General features: G+C 38.8%; 2 protein-coding genes across 6 annotated transcripts in view; one reads left to right on the top strand and one right to left on the bottom strand.

Moving 5' to 3' along the window:
- Positions 1 to 25,612, bottom strand: part of LOC128876295 (centrosomal protein of 290 kDa) — a 76,269-nt gene that overhangs the window by 30,652 nt on the left and 20,005 nt on the right. The window lies entirely within an intron of this gene.
- Positions 1 to 25,612, top strand: part of LOC128876296 (peroxidase) — a 36,655-nt gene that overhangs the window by 4,380 nt on the left and 6,663 nt on the right. For 2 of the 5 annotated variants that reach the window (XM_054122529.1, XM_054122528.1), the window contains exons 2-17: positions 2,302 to 2,496; positions 8,760 to 8,839; positions 10,234 to 10,327; positions 10,773 to 10,964; positions 11,050 to 11,246; positions 12,731 to 12,983; positions 14,546 to 14,691; positions 16,696 to 16,937; positions 17,431 to 17,563; positions 17,669 to 17,796; positions 17,999 to 18,108; positions 18,393 to 18,485; positions 18,760 to 18,929; positions 19,703 to 19,811; positions 20,343 to 20,433; positions 23,327 to 23,471. In XM_054122529.1, coding sequence (XP_053978504.1) covers positions 2,302 to 2,496; positions 8,760 to 8,839; positions 10,234 to 10,327; positions 10,773 to 10,964; positions 11,050 to 11,246; positions 12,731 to 12,983; positions 14,546 to 14,691; positions 16,696 to 16,937; positions 17,431 to 17,563; positions 17,669 to 17,796; positions 17,999 to 18,108; positions 18,393 to 18,485; positions 18,760 to 18,929; positions 19,703 to 19,811; positions 20,343 to 20,433; positions 23,327 to 23,470 — 2,377 coding nt within the window. In that variant the 3' untranslated portion in view covers position 23,471. Of the gene's footprint in view, positions 1 to 2,301; positions 2,497 to 8,759; positions 8,840 to 10,233; positions 10,328 to 10,772; positions 10,965 to 11,049; positions 11,247 to 12,730; positions 12,984 to 14,545; positions 14,692 to 16,695; positions 16,938 to 17,430; positions 17,564 to 17,668; positions 17,797 to 17,998; positions 18,109 to 18,392; positions 18,486 to 18,759; positions 18,930 to 19,702; positions 19,812 to 20,342; positions 20,434 to 20,491; positions 25,484 to 25,612 lie in introns of those variants that run through there. The other 3 variants (XM_054122527.1, XM_054122531.1, XM_054122526.1) reach the window with 3 other exon arrangements.

Genomic DNA, 25,612 nt, shown 5'->3' with positions numbered 1-25,612 from the left:
ATAAACCGCTTGGGTGATCGAAACGAATCTTGATTCGGATTTACTCAAACTTGAACTATTATTCTTCGAATTAACTGTGGCAAATTTATCTCGTTGACAACTTTGAAATTATTCGATGCAAACGTTTTCTATCGTGTGATGATTTTCTTCAGGTGTATATACATAGTAGCATAAAATAATTTTATCACGACATGAAATGTACGTATAACGAATTTTGTAATTATTTCGATACTAATAATAGAAATAGATTTTTCAATTATAATTCACGTTGAGTTCATTTTATGGTACAACTGAAGGAGACCATGCAAGGAAAATGAATTTTAATTATACATCAGATTTGTTCAATTTAAACTTATTTGGTTCACGAGCTTATACAATTTGCATTGGCCAGAATAATTCGTCGATAAATAATAAATTTTCTTGTGGACTCGATTTAACGTAGAACAATAATATCTCGCGATTTTCACGTAATTCTTTGTTAGAATGCAGAGAAACATACTGCCACGGTAATTCGCGTTTTGCAATTTAGTTTCTCCGCGGAGGTGTAGTTAGCGAACGCGTTCGTTGCGATAGAATTTAAGGTGGACTTGATCTTGATAATTTCACTGACAAAACAACTGCTTCGATTCCAAATCATTTTCGAACCTTTCGAAACACGCTATTTCCTTCTTCGATCGAAATTGTGTTAAATGGCGGCAATTACGTAAACCAATTTTATCATACGTTACCGCAGCAAATGCTCTATAACTCTGTATGATAACGAATTCCTTTCTGCATGAGCAGAAATGGATTGTATAACGGTAGATTAATATCTAACGAATCGTTTTGTTTATGCTTGTTAGCTAGCTTCTTTGTCGATGAAAACGACTGTGAACCTTCCTTCTTAGTGCAAATATTATTAATGTAAAAGTACTCGAAGAATTCATTCGAAATCATTCGCTCTAAGACGATGGAGGAATTTCTTTTTTGTTAGAAATATTTTCTCCAGAACTTTATCTATAACAGATAGATGATATTTTTGTTGGCTGTTTACCTATGAAATGGACTTAGTTACGTTTCCTTTCTAAAATCTCTACGTAATAAATAGGTTAATATTAAAATTCGACAATGAAATACTTATTACGCTATACACTACCACATACAATGTTCCAGCCTTTAATTCTCCAACTAATAATCCAATTCTAACCTTTTACTTTGGACTCCTGCTATTAGCCTGACTTTCCTCTCCTGGCTTTTGGTTTCTACCCTATCTACCTTACTCTCTAAAGCTTTAAATCTACCAGAAGACAACTCCTCTACCAAAGGACAACTGAATTTTCTCTATTACCCAACTCTGTTGCAAGATGTCTCGATCTATAACTCCTAACTTCCTCCTTCTACCTACTAAGTTTCCTTCGAAGTCTGGAGAATGAGGTTTGAAGATGTTTTAGAAGATCTGAGATCTTCGTTAGGAAAGGTCGACTTCGTCGTGGGATAAATGAGGGTTTCTCGCGCGTACTACGTATCGTTTAGTTCTTCAGGAGGAAACGACTTTCTGAGGACATTCCCACAGCTTTCCTTCGCTATGCCTGCGTCTGCAACAATGAAACGTAGAGTCCAAGTGTACGATCACGTGGATTCCGCAGACACGCGGAGTAAAACTGATTAGCGTCGTGTCATTAACCGCGGCGGGAAGGTAATTATCCGCAATTGCGTTATTTGCATTGCAAACGGCCTGCAAACGGTTATTTTCCGTACCACTCCGATATCGTTGACTCCGTCTAGTCGCGTGCCCGAGAGAATGTCCACTTTGACGCGGGGTTGAAGGCCGAATATAAATTTACTTACAGAAAATATTGCACGAATCGATACTTTCATCAATAGCAAGTGACCAGAGTTGTTCCGAATTAAAATTGAATTACGAACTATCATCATAAAGTAACTCGGTTGCATCGCAATTCAATTACATTCACATGTGTTATTCGGAAGTCTTACGATGTAATTTAATTGGATTCAAACAAGACACAAGTAATTGTCAGTGATGAATATGTTCTTCTCGTTATAATTTTAACATTTGTCAGGTTGTATTCAATGTATAGCAACTCATTGCGATATCAATTCTCAAGTTTGTATAATTACGAAGAAATCTTAAATAAAATACGCATATACGTATATATTAATGTTATTAAAATGGGATAATTTTTGTTGTATTACGTGTACCGTGAATTTATTCAGTACGAATAAATCGACTGAAATGATATCTTTCTCAAGAGTCTAGGAAACATGGCTCTGCCACTGATCGTCGCTATTACAATGTTGCAGATCCATGATAGGGCGGATACGATCCGCAATAGTCGGACTCCTGCTGCTACTAGTCACGTGGAGGAGCAGCTGCAACGGGTTGCAATACCAGTCAGCTGAGGCTTATGCAAACGGCGATGACTGTGCTCTGATTCTGGCTAGTTCAGGAAGGACGAACGCCTTCGATTACACCTACAATCTACTTCGTGGCTCGTTGTAAGCGATCTTACAGAAATTTAACACTTGATATTAGCTAAATTCTCAACGATACCTGACCAGTTTGTGGTTGACGAGCGTCAACCAATTAACAATCTTCGGCATTTGTGAAATTCGATAGAGCAAAGAATACCAAATGATAGAAAATGATACTTTATATGATAAGAAGAAGAACTTGAAGAAAAGGCAGAGATGTATCGGAGAAGTAATTTTGTTTAGGTAGAGTTATTTGTAGGCTACTTAATTTGTGGAAATATTAGCTAAATAGGATTTTAGAGATTTCACGATATTCTACTGTTCCACAATAAAATTTGTATAAATGTTTATTTAGATAAGTTTAAGACCACCAAGTTTAACACGTCAGACGTACCGCGCGATTTAAAGGAGATCGCAATCTCGATTACTGCGGACCATTAAATCTGTCGATCCAGTGACAAAAAATGTTACCGATCGCCCTCGGGTCCGTCTTTCGTGGCATTTCCATGCATCGATATCCCGCACCGATCTCCGTGTTCCACTTAAAAGGCGCGTGCGACGTACAATTGTATCTTTCGTGCATTTCACGCGCCTTAAAAGTTGTGGCCGAAACGAAGCGTATTACTCAACGCGGCGGGACCTTCACTGACATTTTCGAGGTCTGGAGAAAGCAGGAACTCCGATCAGGATCGGTAATCAGGACTTTCTCTATGCACCTAACCTTTGTTCCTGCGTGCTTCGGTATAATCGCGACTTTTACGCGTACCATTTTTTCCCCCAGTAACATTGCTGCTCAGTGTATCCTAATCATATATTCTCTTAACGATCCATCGAGATTGTAATCAATGACATGCGTTAGCCTTTGTCAATCACTGTTCTTGGTATTTTTTGTCTACGTGTAATAGAGTCGAGGTAGATATCGAAGACTAGTTCAATAATTATTTTCTTGAGTATTTTGTGAATAAATGAAATATTATATACGCAACGGCGGATTAACGTATCAGATGAGGAATTTCAGGACTCTTGTTAACCACATTTTCTCTTATCAAAACACAACTGTGCTTTAAAATAATTGAGTCAGCTTTATAATAAATGGCCCAAGATTGACAACAGCAAATTATTTTTATTCCTCGACGAACGTTATGCTACCTCGTGTTTAATGCTCGGAGGAACGATTCCAACGATCCCGGGGTGCATCGTTCCACGCAGCGTCGAGGAACGCAACTCCAAGAACTCGTTTCAAGGTTTTGAACCTAGGAATTACGACAGTCCGTCCATTGTCTTATCCGCGTTGATAAACATAAAGGAGATCAGGTTTTCCGCGGCGTGTAACGGCCTGTTTTCATTACACGAACGTTCTCACGACCCGGTACATATTCAGATACGTACACTTTTATCCAACGTGATAAATTATCGTACAACGTCTCTGGTGAATTGCGGAAATAACCGGCTAACTGTACAAGTTTATTTCAAGCATCGACTTTTAAATCCCTGGCGTTTATCACCTTTTTATTCTTTCTATCCGATTCAGTTATCTTTGAATTTTATCGTTTGTACTTATGTTAGTGGTGAAAGAGGTCGAAACATTTATGTAAATTCAACATACGCGTTTGCAAACTATTGTCAAGTTTCTTAATTTAATATTTAATAGATTCTTAAAGTTTATCGTTTCTATTCTAAAACGCTACGTAGATCACGGAATTTCTGTCTTTATAATAGACGTTGAAATTGAAAAGAATTCACAAAATTTGTGGTAAAACATATTTTACAAATTAATATAGAAATATTGATGAAATATAAGAAAATAATATCTATATTATTAAATGTTTTTATAATATATCGGATTTAATGATTTTCCTATCTTTCGAATTACAATTGAAATCTGTTCTCTCTCCAGTGTTACTATAAGTATAAATTATAAAATTTATCCGCCCAATATTTGTAATCGAATTTTTTCATATCTAATGGACCATTTAGTTCAAAATAAAACACATCCATCATAGAGTTTAAATTAGAATACAAACGACTCGTTTAATTCTAATTGTATTTACATGTCAATCACTCGAGTCACGTCTCGTGAATACATAATGCATCCAAGTAGTACGCAAATGAATTTTTTCTTATTGCACGTCGCTGCGATTAGAATTACGCAAGATATTGTATCATGGTGATGCACTTGTTTCGCAAAAAAAAAAGAAGAAAAAAAGAGAAATGTTTATAGTCGCCCGGGGACAAGATATAATGACACGTGTACGGTTCAGAATGCATCGAAACGAAATAAGTTGCCTATCCGTTATAAACATTGCGTTACCAATCACAGTGAAAGCCAGATCAGCGTGCGTTTCTGCAGCTAAAATGCAACTAAAATATTTTCGCAATCGGTGTAACGAACCGATGGAAGAATTTCCGTCGGTATTTCTATATTTACGGGACGGTGCACGCGACGAACAATATTCCGATTACGAGCATGGTTCGCGGACCTCGAAATTTAATCGTAACCTGACCAAATTGGATTTTGTATAGTCTGACTTCTATCGTTTTTTTCTTACGTAAAAGTTTACCGGTATCGATGCTATCGTCGCGATTCAGCCTTGCATATCGATACTTTGTCAGCTGATACCGAATGGAATCTGTAGCTTATGCAATTAATAGATAGATCGTGTTCCTGTATTTGCATTCTGTGAGATGGTGTAACTTTTCACTAGCGTTTTAAAAGCGCGACTTGCTCGTGTCGAATTGTTTCGAAATGAAAATATGTAAATAGGCAAATAAAATGAACTTCGAAGTTATGAACTTTTCGGTTAAAATGTGACTTATACATAACATGTATATAAATTGTAATCTTATTTGAGTAATGTCATAGTGATATTTGAAAAAGGGAGTACTTTGATGAAATATAAATGCAATTATATTAATTACTGTTACTATGAATACTTAACAATTATTTGAATAAAAGAGTTTCAATAAGATGAATAAAATTCTTCTCAAACATAAAATGATAATTCAGGTAATTTGTTTGTCCTTCAATCTTCGATAATAATTTTCAATTTTCATTTTTCAGTGGTAGAACTTCATAGATATTTATAGTAGTAACTTCTGACGTTATCGATGAGCACAGAGAGAACTAAAAATGCTTTTCGCCGTTTGAATATTTATTATAAACTGTCTAGACTTTACCTCGCTATTTAATAATTGACAATTTTAAGACCTAAATTGGTTGACATCTTTGTGATCGATAAGATTATTCGAGGTAGTCGAAAGAAGTAGAATTTATAAATATTTATTATTAGCTTCGACTCCAGAACGTTGAAACGTTCTTTTTTAAAAAAAAAACTTTTACCTTAAGAATTGTTATTTTAAATTACGATTTTATGGCAGAGATATTTCAGAGGTCTTATAGTAAGAGATTCATAGAAAAAGATTTTCTATTATTGAAAAATATATCAACAAATAAATAAAATAATTTTACTTTAAAATAGTTTTTCCCACCAAAATCTCTGTATGTCACATCGCGCGACAGCGTGTTCACTCAACGTTACGCAGTGATTAACAACTCGAAATGTTATCAGACATCTTAACATCATCGTGGACAGACCGTTGTCTCATTTATGTAACATGCAAGTCGTTAAAGAGTCCCTGCTAAATCGCGATCAAAGGTACTTTCTACCTACTTCGAAATTGCTCACGGCCAATTTTATTACGTTACTCGAAACGCAGCCCATGTATGCCGTTGCGGAGCAAAACATGTTTCAAACGTTACTTTTCCTTCTACGGGTGCCACGTAGTCGAGCCAGGTGAATATACAGAAATCGTTGTCGACGTGCATACTTAGCCGGTTTTCTATCGCGTCTTGTGAACTTTACACGACTTTCAAACAATTTTTATCATAATTACGAGTCAATAAATATCGCGCAATAACATGTATTTATTGTTACTTGAAAAGTGGACATAAGCAATTTCATTATAGCTTTAGTTTTCAATCTCGATATTATCAGAAATATTCAGTATTAAAAGAATTTGTTTAATTGTAGATAATACAATTATTGATTAAATCTAAAGTTTCCCATCGAGGTCAAAAACATTTGGATAGTAAGATGTTGTTGTTGTAAACTCAAAATGTGACCCAATGAATTTACTAAATTCCAGAAAGAAACAGTTGCAAATCCTATGAAGAAGGATCAAAATAAATACACAAAATACACTTCAGAAAATTAGCCAGGCAAATTGCATTTTTCTGAGTGAAATTCTCTCAAATGCAACTGGACCGAAAGAACACAACTTTCTGTTTACTTAGCCACGAATTCAACCCACGCGAGAGTTATTAGGCCAGTGATTCTAACACGAAATTGCACGAGAATGAATTTTGCTGTAATTAAATCCAGAACCCCCACTCCCATAGTACGTTCTCTCAAATACTTTCAGCGTGCAGCCATTACTTCGTTTAATAACGATTGTGACAGGATAATTTGTGGGAAAATATACTCCGAGCAGAAGTATGCTTGCGAACAAATCATGGAAACCGTGTAAGCCTCAAGAACTTCGGTAGAAGTGGCTTTACAAACAATTTACGAATGCCATGTAAGCCACAAGAATGCCAATAAAGACTTACAATTACCCCCTGAAGTATTCAAGAGTTGATTAACAGAAACTGTGTAACGGTTCGTTAGGGAGAACAGGACGAAACGGCAGAGTTTATAAAAATCGACAACGAATGATGAAGTTTAATTAGATCTAGTGAAGAACTATAAATGGGGATCTATAACATGATTGAATAATTACCATTTTCAGAAGCATTTTACTTGAGTGTTTGCTTAGGCATTTATATAAGTATAGAAACTAGGATAAACTAACTATCTGTTGCACATTCTAATCAGTCTATACTTTAACTTTCAAGGTAAATCAATCGAAATATTACTCAAGATTTCTACCGAATTTTTCACCCTTTCGAAAATAACGATTCTCCTTTGAATCTTTTTCATTTTCTGTCGAGTGAAATGAATTTGTTGTACATGCAGTTAGTCTTTCTTTCAATTTTCGATGAGTCAGAAATCACAAGTTGTTATTCTTTCTCGAGCTGCATTTAACGAAACACGGTTGCCAGAATTTCATTTTTATTCGAGCGTACAAAACAGAGGTTAATTGGGGATACTCTTCGAAAACCTTGATTTAAAATATCAGGAGACTATACAACTGTGAGATAATATCAAACAGAACGGTACCAATTAATCATTTCTGGCGAAGGGCGTGAAGCAATAGTAGATTATTGCACAAGAAAGTGCTCCGCGCCCAATTAAAGAAAATCACATGAACGATTCGAAGCAATTCCTTCTCGTGATACCAGTAAGGAACCTTGATCCTCGATTATACAACATAAGACTGTAGATATAGAGCATATTCCTGTATCGGTGGAACGATACAGAACAAAATTCTGCACCTTCGTTTGATTCATACTTCGACGCATACTTCGTACAACAAAATCCTCTACTCCTTGGCGAATAAAAAGGGAAAGAACGCTTTCAACGATCAGTTCGAAACTGAAATAACCATCAAGTAGCAGAGCAACCACTTATCATCGTCAATTGGTCGTGAAACGTCTTAAACGAGGAAACGAAGGCTGATCCGAAAGCCAGGCAGACAAAACGAAACCGCTACGGTCAACCTTCGAAGGTAAAAGCCACGAGCGGCACGTCAATGCCAGTATATTTCGTTGCAAGAAACAGGATATGTCGATTCATATGCACTCGTGAGTCCGCACGATGGTTTCGGGTTACCTTGATACAGAATATCCGAGAGGCAAATGCGTAGGTAGGGCCTGGGGGCGAGCTTCTCGCGAAAGTAGGCTGCAGGGAGTTGGGTAATTAAGGGGCTGCTCTTTCTTCCGAGCTGCCAAGTAGATTTCCTGGTGTTGGTACTCTTGTTGCTTAGGGTCTTTAAGATACTTCGACCACATTATATTTAAAAAATGTTCAGATTGCCAAAGAACAAAATTCATTGGACTATCAAGGTGGACTGTCGTACGTAACTTGTAAACAAATTGAACAGGACAGTTGACAATTTTAGAGTATCTTGTATAGATACGCGTAAATATACCTGCCAAATTTCAAAAACATATCTCAAGTACTTAGACTGCAAAAAAATCATGAAGACTTTCTCGAAGAAAGAGTACCCCTTGATTCAACGAGAAATAGACGAGCGTAGAGCTCTTAGAGAAGAGGAGCATAATGGGAAGGGGAGCTCTGTAAACGATACCACGCGTTAACTTTCATTCTCGTTTCTTCATCTTTCAGCCCGCCTTCAGCTGGATCCCAGTCGTGCATCACCTACGACGCCGTCAATCGCGCCTACATCGAGGCGAGGAAACGCATCAGTAAGTGCACGCACACCCCTGACGAAACGAAAAAAAGAAATGCTAACAATATATAATTATTGCGCACACGTTACACCTCGGGATGATCGACGACGTCCTTTGCAACTGGTGACTCGCCGCGATTCGTCACCGTTGCTCGAAACGATTACCTCGCCTCGTAACGATCCCTCATCCTCGACAACCATCCTTTGTTCTCCACTCGCGAGCCCGTGCACGATGTTGTCATGCGAATTGTCCGTCATTATTCGTAATCAGAGAGCAAGAGATACTTGACCTGATTGATCAAGAAAGTGGAGTACATCCCTGGTTGATGGGAACAGGCTGCCCTTAAATCACCACTATACCGGTATCGCTAACCACTTCTTTGTCGGAGGAAATTTAATCCATTAAGGGACAGTTTATAATTTTTAATTTATTATATTATCAAGCGTGGAGGAAAGTCGTGTTTTGGGAATAACATTCTTCTTTTGGAAGAGTTATGGAGTATTGTATAAATAGGACACTGGTATTTGGAGTCGTCTAACGATATCGAGATACTTGGACAACGTATGGCGTGGAACTGTACATTTTTATAAGTATATTTCTCAGCGAAGAATTGTGATAATTTAAGACCTAGTTTTGTTAATCAAAATCTTTTCCTAGTTATTAGGTACCTACACGGTACACAGTCCTATCACCTCTGAAATATTAATAAGAAACGCTCTTTCTTGCGCTACTAATTACATCCTATATCTTGTACTGTTCGATCATTCGATCTACATTCATCTTTCTCGTATTACAACAGTTTACATAAACATTGCTCGATATGACCACGTTTTTGCAACCTTCTGTGCGGTTTGTGAACTAGCAGCTCGCTTCGAAAGGAAACGCCTGGTCACTGGTACGCTTACATGTGGTTACCCTAAACTCTCGAATGTGTTAGGAAAGTTGTAGTACAGAACTGGTGGCAAGGTTTCTTCGATTCATTCATGCATTTCATTGTCCAAGGAGACTTCGGGCACCACCTGCACGAGGCTTGCGCAAGAGATATTTCCTGGCCATGCATTGACATCAAAATTCTTGCTAATTTCAAAGAAGAACGAGAACGAGAAGAACCATTGAAAAGTTTTTGGTTCGTGGGATCTTCTCAGATATTTTAGTCAGCCTTCGTAAAATAAAACATATTCGACACTGAATGCACAGTTCCTTTAATTTGGAGTTGATACATCCTTCTTTCTACAATAGTCGACTTACTGTACCTTCTCAGACATTTCAATCGACCTTCGCAAGACAAAATGTATTCAACGCAGAGTACATTTTATTTGATCTTAAATGCACACTTACTTTATCATTTCGAATAATTCATTGCCGTCATTCTAGTCAACAATGCTCATGTGTTTGGTCGTTCGATGCAGATGTGGCGCAACCCAAGGGCAAAGCGTGGCGACCAGAAGACTTGGCCACGGTTGGAGAACTCCTCCTGGACATCAGTACGAATCTTGCTCATACGTAAGAACACCTAATTTCTACCTGAACTCAGCTTTCATCGTTTCGCAGTCTCAAACAAGCTATTATTTATTATATTATGACTGTTTGATTTGGAATTACTCGAAGACTCAACAAATGTTAGATTCATTAGATTAGTATGTATTAGAATGTAAAGGAATGGTACAGATCCTTTTCAAGCAAATAACTATGGAAGTAAACACCAGAAACACAAGGCAAGTGTATAATAATAAAATGAGTTTCTTTCCAAATTTTATACTCGAACACAATCGATAATAGCAATTGTGTAACTCGTCAACTAATGTAACTAACTTAATAGTAGATTCTTTAGCAAACTGTTTTCAAAACACGAACGCTTTCAAGATACGTAATGTCTAAAAAATCCTCGATAACACATATATAAATGCGTATTTAGCTAACTGACGAGCTCGTGGTCCATTTGATCCAGGTACGGGCTCACGTATGAAGAAGTCGAGAAGAGTCTACCGCTGATCGACACCTCGAAGACGTTGATTCGAGAGGTATGCCCGGCCTACTTGAGCGACGTGGAATGTCGCGCAGGAAAATACCGAAGAAACGACGGTCTGTGCACGAATCTGAGGAATCCAACCTGGGGTGCCACCTTGTCGCCTTTCCAGAGGTGAACTTTCGCGCGACGACCAATTTCGGACGCGATTTATATTTACTGCTAATTTTTCCTTCACGACGAACTCGCTTTTCCGCAGATTACTGACGCCTAGGTTCTCGGACGGTTTATCAGCGCCCAGGATATCGGTGACTGGTCACGATTTACCACTGTCACGCATCGTGTCGCGTACCATGCATCCCGACGAGGGTTATCACGATCACGCTGGCACAGTTATGGTGATCGCCTGGGGACAGTTCATGGACCACGACTACACGCTTACTGGGACCCCTCTAGGTACGATTCCGCGACTGATAATCGTCGTTTGCGCGGGAAAATTAGCATGCGGTTGTTGGATTTATCGAGGCTGATCTTAGGAATTCAAAAGGATCTGGAGAGTACGTAGGATAGCCTTTGCTGTTGTGGAACTTCGCGTTCAACGTAGATACTCGGAAACCTGAGAATGTGGCATGCACACGCGTGGGTTGAAAGTGATAAAAGATGAAAGCGGGCGGCAAATGTGAATACGATTTTGAAGATTATCAAGCGTTACGTCAGTGTGACATTTTTCAGATACGCACCCATACTATTACAAAATGATTTTCAATCATAAAAATGATCCAATACCCAATGTCTGTCATCCTAAATCGGATTTCAACAAGAATTAAATTTATTTAGTCATATTTTGAAAAACTACAGAAAATAATTTCGTTCGCCTAGAATGAAAGACATTAAGCAGAGCCCTAAGCCTCGCGCGTCAGTGGATAAGAATTCGCGAACCATAAACGAAGAAAGCAGATTTGATTCTCAGTCAATAGCAAATTATGCAATAGGCTTCGGTTCAATTACATCAGCGTGTCGAGACGCTCATATATAGCAAGCGTCGTAGACGGCTCCCAAGCCCTTCTACGTCGAATATTTACCGTCTATCGAAACTAGGGTAACTGCCAGAGAAAGCGAACGATCGCCGTCCAGATAACTGGCAGGGGGGCCGATCATGTGACTACCGTTTCCACGGACCGTGCGATCCGCGCCAAAATCGCACATTTATCCTGGAACTTGGTAATTAGTCGCAGGAACAGAGGACAGTGGTTGCGCGTTACTGCTCGCGATTTAATTGGGAGGTTCTGGGAAGAGGGAGGGTTCTGCACCTCGGTATTCAAAGAAATGAAACGCGAGTCGAGCTGGGGATGGCCTCGGAGCGCAAAAGTTATTCGAATTACAATTTTAATAAAGAAATGGAGCTGATCCTAGCTTTGGATCGTTTTTGGTAGAAATCTGAATCTAAGAGAAATCTGGGAAACTTTCAAGCGATACTTGAAACGCTATTTAAAATATCTTCAACACGGATAAAGTATATTTCTCAAATTCTACCCTAGCATTCGGATTTCTTTTGGCAGAAATTTTACTGAACAAATAACACGTATATTTCTGAATCATCTGCAACACCGAGAACCCCGTTCACGCATTTTACGTCATACAGATGTGTCTCAACAATTGTACTCAAACAAACAGCGGAATGAAAAATAAATTTTCTATCACGTCTCGCTAAATGATTCGATACAATTGCCCGATTTCGCTCGAAACGCGAAACACGTAGCGCGGGAATGACGGCGTTTCGTCCTAGATCAGCTAGAATGTATCAGTATCTCGTTGGATCGACGCAGGAATGTTAACGACGCCCGTGAAGCCGGCCTCGTAGAATTAGACGGATAACGTTATCAAGCGTTGAGTATACCAGTGCCACGAGACAGTATGATCGATGAGCAACACTCTTGCAGATCCCCTGAACCGAAACGACCCCGAGGAATGCTGCCATCGGCCGCCACACCTGAAGAACCCTTACTGCAACGAGATCCTCATACCGGAAGACGATTATTTCTACAGGTTGTTCAACGTGAAATGCATGGACTTCGTTCGCGCCTTTCCCGCCGTACGGCCTGGATGTCGACTGGGATCACGTGTGCCGTTCAACCTTTTGACGGGAGTGTTGGATGGGAATACAGTCTACGGGATCACGGAAACGTTCGCCAGGTAATATCTTCTTTCCAGGATCTCTCTTTGTTCCAGCAGCGATCGACAGACGTGGCGCAATCATTGACTTTACTACTTAGTTTCCCCGATGCTGCGCGAAGGGAAGCGTAGATCGATCGTTAACAATGCCTGGCACCGACGGCGACTGTGCGAAGATAATGTTATGATTGCTGTGATTATTGCGATCCTTGCAATTGTTTTGAATTGTCCGATTTACGTTCACGATTACTGTGTTTGTGTGGTAATGTTGGATTATGGTGATGAGTGACTGTGATAATAGGTAATTGCAAGGATCAATGACTATGATGATCCATGATTAAAACGATTGTGATCATTCTGATGACGGGTGGTCGTGATACCTAACGATTAATATTTATTTGGTTATTCTTTACAAACGAATGGTACGGTTACTTCAGAAATGAGCGGAATTAATTTTCTACGCGTAACATAATATGAAATATAGAAATATTCGATAACTGAACGACGTATTTGGTGCAATATCTAACAAGAGAGTCAATCGAAGAAATTTGTTTAATTTCAATGATAGGCTCGAGTATTCCAAATAAATTTTCCATTACAAATACACACACGAATAAACTTTGCACATGTATGTATTTACAATGAAACATTTATTTGGAAATGCCAAAGCTGTCATTTATTTTAGACAAATTTCTTTGATGGACATAAAGGGTACGAATATTTATGGGACTGTCTGTACGTATACTTCTTTTCTTCATCACAAGAGCCCTATTTAAAATTGTACATATCCTAGGAGCTTCTCTGTCGCAAATGAATGTTGTCAATTCAACGTGGTGAACATCTGTAAACACCATCCCAGCCAAAGTATTGATCCTATTCCTTGTGAAAATTTCTACACGGTTAAAATGTTGTTTCGAGGCAAATGTGAGCTACAATAAACCAACTACCCTCATAAAAATTCAGGAATCCTATCTACACTTATTTTCTTCAACGACTCAGCATCAGAATTAATTACTTTACTTCCTTACTCCCTTACTTACATTATAACATGCAGTCACCGTGTTAGAAGAAGCTAATGCGCCCACCCAATCGTCATTCGCTACCAAACAATGCCTTCTCCTCGACACACGTGAACTCGCCGCAGCTACTTCGCGCGTTAATATTAGTCAAACATCGATAGAAACAGACTCCGAAGCGTAAATGCGGCATTGCCCCATAACTTATGCTCCCGAAAGAAACATCGAACAACGTAATAACAGTCACACGATAATAGTCACGCGTTCAGTTATCGAACCACTTGCAACACGCCTGCCGAAGTGCCTCGCTCCTCGAAACACCTCAAAGCTGGTACGTCCGTTACGTCAGCCACGACAATAAATCAGCATTACGTTGTTCTATATTTTCTAACGTAGCGTACATGCATTCTGTTCCTCGCACTTTCTAGTCTGCTCGCATTATGAGATCCACGATTACCCAATCGAGGCTGAGCACCGCTCGTGATCTTTCCCTAGCTGGGAGACGAAATTTCGTCTTAGCGATCGCATCTGCCGTGAAAAACCACCCCGTTCTGTTTATACTTTCAGGAAACTGCGCACGGGTTACGGGGGACTGTTACGGATGAACCCGGTGTTCTCGGAGTACGGCCTGAAGGATCTGCTGCCTCTGAAATTGGACATACCGGACGAGGGATGCACTCGACCCAATCGATCCATGTACTGCTTCGAAGCAGGTAGATCTTTGAATACGAAAGCACTGCGATGGTTGACCTATGACTCGACGAGGAATTTGATTAATTTATGTCGAAGGGTTCTCCAAGAGGGACTTCGGGATTTTGTTCTTTAATAAAACACAGATGGAATGTGTATACGGTTTTTGTATTTTAAATGAAAGTATGCTAGGTTACGCCGATCGGCGTATTTTGTTGTTAAAAAAGTACTAAAGCCGATTGTGATTCAGGTAGCACACCTACTAGGGACACTTTTGTTTATTTTATCTGAATTCCTCATTCTGTCTGAAAGAAACCAAAAACCACACTGTTCACATGGGCGACTCGCAACTGTGTAATCTTAGAAAATAATTATCTTATAAAATAATTAATATAGTGGTCGGGAGTATTAATTCAGCTTTAAACCGACTGTTCCATCGGATCGATGCATAGTGGACAACGAAAAAATTCATTATAGCTAAGATTTTATCTCATCTCCCCCTCTTCTCATTCGGACACATTCACCGAGTAGGAAACACTTTTTCTCACGATGTGTTCAACCGATCAGAAAATCGCTCGCATCCTACGTGATAATCGTGCGCGCGCGAGATGAAACAATTCGATCGCTATGCACGGGTGCAGTAACCCATAGTTAGGGATAGTTAACGTGCATCATACTTGAGGCTCAATAATACTGGCTTCTGAGAAGCTGAAAAACATTTACTGGTCAAAATAAACAGGGGTTTTCTAAATTGGAGTAATCTCTAAATAAACTGGATCGATTGACCCCGATATTATAATAAACTACGACGTTGCACTGCTTTCAATTCGTTTTTCGTTTCGTTTTACAAATTTCCACTCTGTATTGGGACAATTGATAAACCACGAATTCTATGTTTCTCAAAATTGAAGTAATCGATCAATAAACGGACTCGATTGACTGAAACAGTTCGAAAAGAGTTTTAGTAAAATAAGCCCAAATATTTGCCTTCGATACGTTGTTCGTTTCGTTCCACAATTTACCTCTCCATTCTAACGTAATTGACAAACCACACATCCTGACGTGTTCAACTAGCTTCAAGCTTCCAATTAATCTACGATTAATTCCATTTAGCAGCACTTTTCAGTCATGAAATTCCGAAAGACTTCGGGCGTTTACGAAATCCTCCATTTCGTATGCAAGAAATCAACTAGGAATGATAGTAGTCGTGGCGTTATCTAGCGCCGACAATGTCGAAATTCACTTAGAACGGTCGCATTCTGGACCGTCGAGTCGAACAACGTTGATAGCCGTTCGATCGGTCGATTATCGGCGTATAATGCGATGTATAAGCGTGAAAGGGAGCGGCCCGCAATCAAGGTCGACGACTTAATTGGTAACGTTGCCACAATGATCGACAAGAAGACAATATTTGTATATGGCCGATCATAATTGAGCCTTTTTTTCGCAACACGCTTCGTTAGCGATCACTTTCTTGCGTTTGACCTTTCATAATCACGCTATGATTTTCGATTGGCACAAGGATCAGATAATTTATGCTGTTGACGGAATATTAAGTAGACTTACAGGTTTAATACAGGTGAATTGAACATTGTGAGTAGAAAACCACCAACATACTTAATGAAGTCCAGAAGACAAATATTGGATTTAGAAAGCCTAAAACTAAACTCGAGCTTCCAACTCCTCCAAAAAATTGATTCTGTACACGACAACCAGCCCACGCACTTATGTTCTTAAAGGATATAGATTCCCTTTCAGTTTCTATTTATAGTCGTTAATCAGCCATCGAAGAACCTAAGAATGCAGGAAACTCGTACTTCCTATTCCGTGAAAACAAAGTAGCTGAAGTCAATGAATTCACCGATGTGAAGAAACTATGAAGGAACGATTTCTTACGATTATAGTATTCATGAACGATGGAATGCAGCCAATCCACTTTCGAATCAGGAAAATAAAGAGCATTTTTGAAAGATCGCGGGAAACATTCCAGCTGAACGTGCCGTGACGTTTTTTCTTTTTTCCTTCAGGTGAGATACGAGTGAACGAGCAACTGGTGTTGACCTGCATGCACACGTTGATGGCACGCGAGCATAACAGAATAGCCAAGCAGTTGAATCAGATCAATCCACACTGGGACGACGAGACGTTGTTCCAGGAGGCGAGGCGAATCGTCATCGCTGAGATCCAGCACATCACTTACAACGAATTCCTGCCAATCCTGCTTGGGAAGGATGTCATGGAGAAATTTGGGCTCCTTTTGGAGAAGAACGTAAGACATGATACTTGGATGAATAATTCTTTATTGCATTTATTACTCTCCCTGTTCTATGAAGCAATCGAAATAACAAAAAGAAATTATTTTGTGGGATATTATTCTCCCGTAGGTAGAGTCTTCTGGATTAGTACATTATTATGTAGTGACAGTAATAAATTAGTTGTTCCTTTGGTAGTAAGAATAATTTGTATGTTTTTTAATCAGGAATGTTTTGGCTAAACTGGTAACCCCTTTCAAGATTGAAAGATACCTTCAACAAAAATGCATGGTAGACGATAATGTACTCATAGTCATTGTTTACCAATTATTTGATCACACAATAATGTGCTAATCCAGAAGACCCTACCTTCGACTGAACAAAATCTAAAAGAATCAGTTTTTGTTAATTCGATAGAAATACATTTACCCAAGTAACCAGCACACGAAATTGAATACAAATAATCTCCTCTGTATCGTATATTAATCATGCATTATTGAATTCGTCCAGTCATACTGGGACGGTTACGACGATAGCGTGAATCCAGCAGTGATCGACGCGTTTGCCTCAGCAGCGTTCAGATTCGGTCACTCTTTGCTACCAACGGCGGTCGAAAGATGGAGCAAAGCTCATAAATTTATAGGTGAGTCGAAGTCACGTCGAATCTCAATTTATAAAAAAAAAAAAAAAAGAAAAAAATAATTTAGTCTCAGCCATAGGTAATATAACTAAAATGTTTTCATTGAAGCTTCGAAGAGACTGTCAGACTTGATCAGAAGACCCTACGATTTGTATCGTGCTGGTGTTTTCGACGAATACATCATGGGTCTGATGAACCAGGTCGCTCAAGCTATGGACGACTCCATCACGCAAGAAGTATGAAATTCTGTTGTAAAATCTTCGAGTAATACTTAAAAAGAATATAAAATTTACCTGTTGTTTTCGTTATTTTACTCGGAGGAGTTCAAAACGATACGAACAATACTTTGCTCGGTGTTCGAGCGATAGATGTATTGTTTAACGTTAAAAAAAAAAAAAAAAAAAAAACACAGAAATGACTCATTCATCTCGATTCCAGGTCACGAATCACCTGTTCAAGAAAGCAGGTGCTAAGTTCGGACTGGACTTGGTTTCTTTCAATATGCAGCGCGGCCGTGAGTTTGGTATCCCGAGTTACATGGAATTCAGGTTGGTAAACATTGAAAGTAAAAGTAAATATATCGCTTGTCATATTTAGTACCAGTAGCAATGGTAAATGTAGTCTCGTTAAATGTAGATAATTTAAATATGAATAGATGTTTCGTACTATTGAACGTACTATTCAGACATCTGTCTGACATGGTGTCTGACCATAAGTGGAATGAAATTACTGGGCTTATGGTCAGACGTAACATCGATCCTACAACTTAACTGCCATATAATTGATGAAAACTGACTGGTATCAACAAATTAACCCATCTACCTTGCTTCAGGAAATTCTGTGGGCTCCCCTGGGCGGATACCTTCGAGGAGTTATTCGGTTCTATGCCGAACGAGACCATCAGACGTTACAGCTCTATCTTCGAGTGAGTAATCGTCCCCAAAAAGAATCCATTTTCAATTCAATTTTAATTGAATTTTACACACGTAGCCAAGATTCCAGGAAGTTGCGAGTGGCTTAAAATCGTGATGAATGAATTCGACACGAGACGACGGAGTTCATTAATAATTCAAAGCATGCTAAGTTCGGTCCCCAGCTCATGAATCACTGTTACGCGCGATTACGCATCTCCGAATCGGCTTCGAGGATTCGCGTGTAGAATTCCCAGAATTAACGGTGCGATTCCATTCGATTTCCAGGCATCCAGCTGACGTTGATCTCTGGTCGGGTGGCGTGTCCGAAAGACCACTTCCTGGTAGCATGCTCGGGCCAACCTTCGCCTGCGTGATCGCCACGCAATTCAGCTATTCCCGTCGCGGTGACCGATTTTGGTACGAGCTGCCGAACCAGCCGTCGTCCTTCACTCTCGGTAAGCGAACCTTTCGAATCGAGAATCTCGACTCGATCCCAAGGACTCGTTTCACCGATCGACGATAGAAAGACTCGTGGAGGAAGGGGGACTGTGGCTTTTCGAGCTACGATGATCTGTTTGACAACGGATCGGATACACGACGACGATGGTTTCGTCTTTTATATGGGGTTCATGGGGTTTGGGAACGCAACAACTGATCAATGAGATATACCAGCAATGTTGTCGCTGAGAAAAATTGAGATAGTAATAGACCGTGGATTTTGTCCATGTATGATATAATAGAATATAAGATATACATGCCAAACATAATCAAACGATACATGCACTTATGCAAAACGAGATATTAATATTATTACGTTATTAATATATTTTTTGTATTTCATTGAGGAATGAACCTTTGAACAAATATTTGTAAATTTCATAAATACTTTCAATTTTACTAATGTGTTAAAAACAGTGCTGACCCATGAACTTTACGAAAATAACATTCAAAACAACATACATATAACAAACGAATTTCTACTTTTAATAATTATCAAGTGTACTTGCAATCGGGTTTAGAACTTAGAGGGTCGGTAATTCAACGCAACAAAATAACGACTAATCACCTCAATTTTCCAAAAAAATGATCACAAGAAACGAAAATGAACTCCTATAACCTTCTCCCCCCATAGTCTTCAACATATTTCACGCACCAGTCCTTCCAGCCTCGAATACAACAACGCAAGTACTCCGAAACTTTCCAAGTTTGAGATTTCGTCGTTTTCCAGAGCAACTGAACGAGATTAGGAAAATCAAGCTCGCTCGAGTGATCTGCGACAACACGGACCTGATCGACACCATACAGATCTATCCCATGGTCCTGCCCGACCACGAGATGTGAGTAATAAATTTTGCCTGATTTCGTGCTCGTTCGCGATGCACGAAAGGCATATTTGTGAGAAATTCTCGAGGAAGAACCTGGCTGCCGCTTTGGGACTATTTAAACGTTCCTTTTAACGTCGAGATTCGATCGGCGCTATTGCACCGTGAGAATCGAAGTCGTGCGAAGAAATCAGCGAACGACAGCAACTTCTCTCGATCGAACCGTCGTTACTCGTTGAGCAAAGTCGAACCAGAAATTTGTAAATATTTTAAATCGTTGCGCGGTGCTGATGTTATCTACGTTTTATTTTTTTTTGTATGTTTGTTTAGTAGTTCGGTTTAATGCATTTCATCGGAACGATTTCTGATATTTAAAACTTCAATCGGTTCAAGTAATCTCTTTACTCGAAATTGTTTACCGAATCATGAACACGTATGTTACATACCGAACTGAGAAAATGAAAAACGAAGAGATTGCTCGAATCTACTGGAATAAATTCCTTTGAAACAACCCCACCGGTACTAAAATGGACGTTTGCTTCACAGAAACCCTCGAGTGCCCTGTAGGAGCGGAATTCTCCCCAGCATGGACCTAACTAAATGGGCCGAATACCCCACTCACAATCACGCGCAATACGTGAGTAATCTAGAGGGCTATTATCAACCGTACGGAAAGTAAAACGGCTCTTTTTTAGAAATAAAAGTAGAGACCGCCTAGACGAACACCATCACGTAGCCAAGAACAGTCACGAGCCGAGAAGCACGACCCTTAGGCACCCCTTACTCGAGACACATTTACGGTACTGTAGCGTAGCGAACTAGAAAGCGTCTGCACGCTGCATTTTGAAACAGCTTAGGGACACGTAGCAGACGGACGGATACGGTAGACCATCGCGATAGACCCTTTAGCGACCTTAAGTAATTGTAATCCACCCCCACGATTAACATAGAGACACCGTAACCTTAATTTATTGCCGAACAAAAATTGTCGTTTATATTCAATCGAGACGTAGCGACTTGGATCGAATATAAATTGCAATTTCATCGTAGTCTCTTCTACTTTTTTGTACTTTTTTTTTTTACGTGCATCTAGGTAAGGTGAACGTAACAGTAGTTGATCCTTCCGGAAAATTTAAATTTCCAGCTCCGGTAGAATTTTTTTCTACAAGCTCTTCTTTTTAATTCGGGAAGCAATAAGAAAGAAACTGTTCCGATGTACAAAGCAAACGATTTTGAAAGAAACAAGGAAGTTACGTTGTCATGATTAAACATACAATTACATATTCTTTTAAGGAAACTAAGTTTGCCTGAAGAATATTATGAAATTTAAAATGACACTTGTTTCATTAGGGACACTTACGGATTGCATATACCATGTCCAATGTTATTACGAACATGACCAACTTGTTTTCAGTCTCTTTTTCTGGGAGCGTGAAACTCTGGTACATGATCAACTACCGATACTTTTACCTCGAACGATTATACTTAAGTTCTGCAACGTTCACAGGTGAATATTCGAAGTTACAATTGGGCAAGAATTTTTTTTAAGTACAGTAAATCGTTGTGAATATCCACCATTCATCTTTTTATATCGATCTTCATAAAAAGCACACTAGAAAGAAAACATTTACTTTTTGACAAAATTGTTTTAACACGAGTGCCCTATTATTTAGTGAAAGGTACTTTGTTCAAGCTTCATAAATTTTTGTTTAACTTTTAAATTTGAAAAAATCACAGCACAGGTCAAATATTTGTACAGTTACGCGTATACGAATAAAGATACAAAGTCGAGAATGGTGGACGATTCTGAACACGAGCCATTGTACACGGACATCATTAAACAATCATCGAACTTCGCGTATTTTGCCAGTAATGATTGCCAAAAGAGCAATAACGTATGGATTGCAAACACGACCATTGCGAGACCAGTATGCATTTACGTAGAACAACTTCTCACGTCGACTGCTTTTCATAATTGCTTTGGAAGTGTTTTAGTCTATATAATAGAACAGTTAGTTGTGTCTGCGTTGCGCTTGAAGATGAGCAAAATTTTATTCAACACGCAACGATTAAATTTAAATCTGAAGCAGCTCATTCCGAAGTAATTTAATGTATGATTCAAACTCCAATTTTTATTATACAAGTAACGAATGAAAAATCGTTTTATTCGTTATTCGAAATTTGTATGTTGATAAGAGTTTTGCCCGCCACTGGCCGCGTCGCAAGGCAAACGTTGCGTACGATTGCACGATTTTCATGGATTAACAGGTTGTGAAACGATCGATAACCATGCACTCCAGATCGCTCGTTATCGCTAGTTCGTATTAGAGTTACCTAATAGAATGTAGAGGTACGTGTACCTACTCGATGGTAGAACATCATGCGTTAAACATGTTCGAATACCTGTCGAATACTCTAATATTTATATCGTGAGGCAAACACTGTTTTGATCACTGACCAAACTCTGCTAGAAACCGTGTCCAATGTAAATTCCATCCCACAACTTACATTCGATCAAAGAACCGCGAGGCAATGTTTTTCTTTTCGGTCATTTCCCAAACTTTGATATAAAATGTAAATTAATTTCGATTAAAGAATACATTATCGATGGAGAAAAAATTAAATATACCAGAAAAACGTCAGATAGAATCACTTTTCAGATTCAATGGTAACTGGAATTACACAATTCTTTGTTTACTTGGAAATGGAAAAACTGAAAGATTACCCCAACAGACGAACCAATGACTATCACTTCTACTTTTACACCTTCTTCCACGATTCTAGATAATCTTTGATACGCCAGAATCTCGTCCCTTTCCTTGTACTCTTGTATATTTTTCTACATCGATTGCCCAGTCTATCTAATTTATTACCCATACATAGTAAGTCGTAATCGTAACAGATAATAATAACACAGAACGTAATAGCACAGAATGTACATAGTAGCACGTAGCTAATGTTAACTGCCTGAAGGTGGATAGCGCGATTAGTATGTTCGACGTCTAGTCTTCACCTCTGTCACGGAAAATAGAAGTATCCCAGAAAATATTACGCATTTCAATCTCTTAAATCGATAAACTATAATTGGAGAATAATAAAACATACTTTCAAACGGGTGACTTTGTAACGGTCAAAAAATAAATACAGTTTACTTCCTGTAAACAGAATTCTTGAAATAAATTGTGACTACAGGGGAATGCCTTGTAATCACTTCACCGTGACTTCCTCAATTTTTATCCTGTTTATATCAAAATTCAACTGCAATTTATTCCAATGAATACTCGTGAAATAGCGAAAGAACCATTGTGACTAAAATTCCGCAATAATTTCTGGGACACCCACCTAAAATTATGTTTCTCGATTGTAACGATACCATCCCTTAATGTCTCGAACTCGCGACACGATACTCGCTCGAGAGGAACGTACACTGACGAACGAAAGAAGATCCCGAGACAGATTTCTCCCAAAAATTTTCTACGAAGGATCAAACGGCACTGGCACCCACAATGTAAACCTATATTGTACTGTAGCGATTGGTGGAGGAACACTTGCTTGATGTGCGAAGACGCCAGAGACCGGAGAAGGTGCGGAACGACTACGACAGAGAGCAGATATTGCGACTCTTCTTCGAGAATATTAACGGGATCGCTTCGTTTCTGGGATTCAGAAAGTAAAGTGAGCATCGGTTATTCACGAAATCGCTCTCGCTATTGCAAGTACGTTGACGAACTTGGAAAACGTCTCGTTTCTTTTTGAATATCAAAATCTGGCGAAAAAAGAAGTATGAAAACTGGGATGCACGTATTCTGAATAATTATCTGAAACTATTCCATTGGCCCATTGGTGGTGGCCATTTGGACAACATTGCATTTCGCATATAATTTTCATCGATCATACCACGTATTACAACAGTGATTTTTTGAATTTTCTAAATTTAAGTGTATTTTACTTATAGAAAACATTCGATGGATTTTATTAAAAGACCTCGCTTTAAAATTGAATCAATTTTCTGGGCACTATATTAATATTACGCGGTAATTACAGTATTTTTTCAGTAAGAATCCGCGAGTTCTTAAAAGTAGAAAATACATTTTCTTAACGAATTTCTTTCGTGTCAACCTACTTTCCATGGCGAGCGTAACGTACTGTAAATGTCGACTGAATCGTAAATTTTTATAAATACCCGAATAAACAGTGCAATCATTGCTCTTCCTTTTGTTATTTTTGTATGTAATTTTGAAAGGTACGTTGTTTAATTCACCCTCGCACGATCGCACGCGTTGTAGCACTCCTAGGCACTAGCCGTGCACAGGAAATTAGGAAATGCAGGGTGTCCCGTAATTCGTGGTGCAGATTGAGGGTAACTGTTCGTTACAAATTAAGGAGATGATGTAGAATTAAATTATTTTCTCGAGCAAATCGACTTTGGACCGATCAACTTGTTTTTGCAGCAGATTCGTTTACAATGGTTTACATTTACGTGTACTAAATTGAAACTGTAATTTAAACGTTACTCTACATTTTCGACCTGCCTTTAGTAAATCCGTGCCTTCTCTTAATCACAGCCACGAATTACAGACACCCTGAACACAGGGACCATAACGATGCATTTAACGTACTGTTAATTGAAACCGATCGAAGTAATCGTTTGGTAGAAATTTCATTTTACGAGCGATATCATCATGCCCGCACAATCTACATCTCTCGAACAATGCAACTTTCATTTCACTTACAAAAATCGAGTCACCTCCAAGATTCTAAGACTCCATGTGATTTACTAAACGAAGAGTGATAGCCAAGCATCGCGATAGTATTAATGGAGTCACTGCCAGGTCGAACTGGATAGTCGATAAGCAATTTCATTCGATAATATATTTCACTCACTCGGTTAATGATGCAAACGTTATCTTAATAGAAAACTTTATCGAAAGTTCAGGTTGAATCCCGCATTATTAGCACATCCCGCACAGAATAGAGAGAGTTAAGTTGATCAAACGTCGAGCCATAAACTATTAGCCCTTTACGAGCCTCAGAAATCGCCTTAAAGTAACGAGTTATAGATAGCACTAAAACGTCGTAGATATTTATATTATTGTAACAAAGTATATTATTATATAACTCCATTGACGTATAACTACTTGAACCGATACATCTTTTTCATTATCGTCGTTGTAGACGTGTCACTGTCCCTTTTCTACATTTAAATTTAAATCGAACAAGAGGAAGGGTGTGAAGGTGTGGAGTGTGTGAGTCTGGTACAATGGAATAGCACTTTAGATTGCTTGAGGTATTACTGTATTGTATCGCGTATGCATATAGGTGTGCACGGTGGCTCGGGTAACTGGCTCGAAGTTGCCACCTTATAGTATACTCGTAATAATCAAAGGATCGTTTATTTGAGTAAATGTAGATAACCGAGAAGATTTAGCATGTTGAGAGGATGAGTTAAACACTCTGTGAAAATACACAGGGATCTTTTTGTTTTCTAAAAATTAAATACTTCTGAATTCAACGGATCCTCTAATTGTTTCGAGTAGCATGATTCCTTGCAAGTGAACGAAGAAGGGTAAACAACATACTTCCGGAGCCACTGTACACCCAACCCCTGTTTATATATTGTATTTTGTACATAAGTACCTTCATCGAATAAAGTCACATTAACAAGAGTGCCATTTATGGAACCTTCATCAGTTTTTGTGAATTCTTCCCCCAATTCCTCGAAGCTTCCTGAATGTCCATCGATAAGGGATGACCCTTTGCACTCTAACAATTTCGAGACATTTTTCTGAAGTACTACCGAGTGTTAAATAAATACA

This window comes from Hylaeus volcanicus, chromosome 5, assembly GCF_026283585.1.
Source record: "Hylaeus volcanicus isolate JK05 chromosome 5, UHH_iyHylVolc1.0_haploid, whole genome shotgun sequence".
In the NCBI taxonomy this organism is placed as follows: Eukaryota; Metazoa; Arthropoda; class Insecta; order Hymenoptera; family Colletidae; genus Hylaeus; species Hylaeus volcanicus.
The sequence above is the reverse complement of the archived record's forward strand: the minus strand, read 5'-3'. Positions and strand labels throughout refer to the sequence as shown.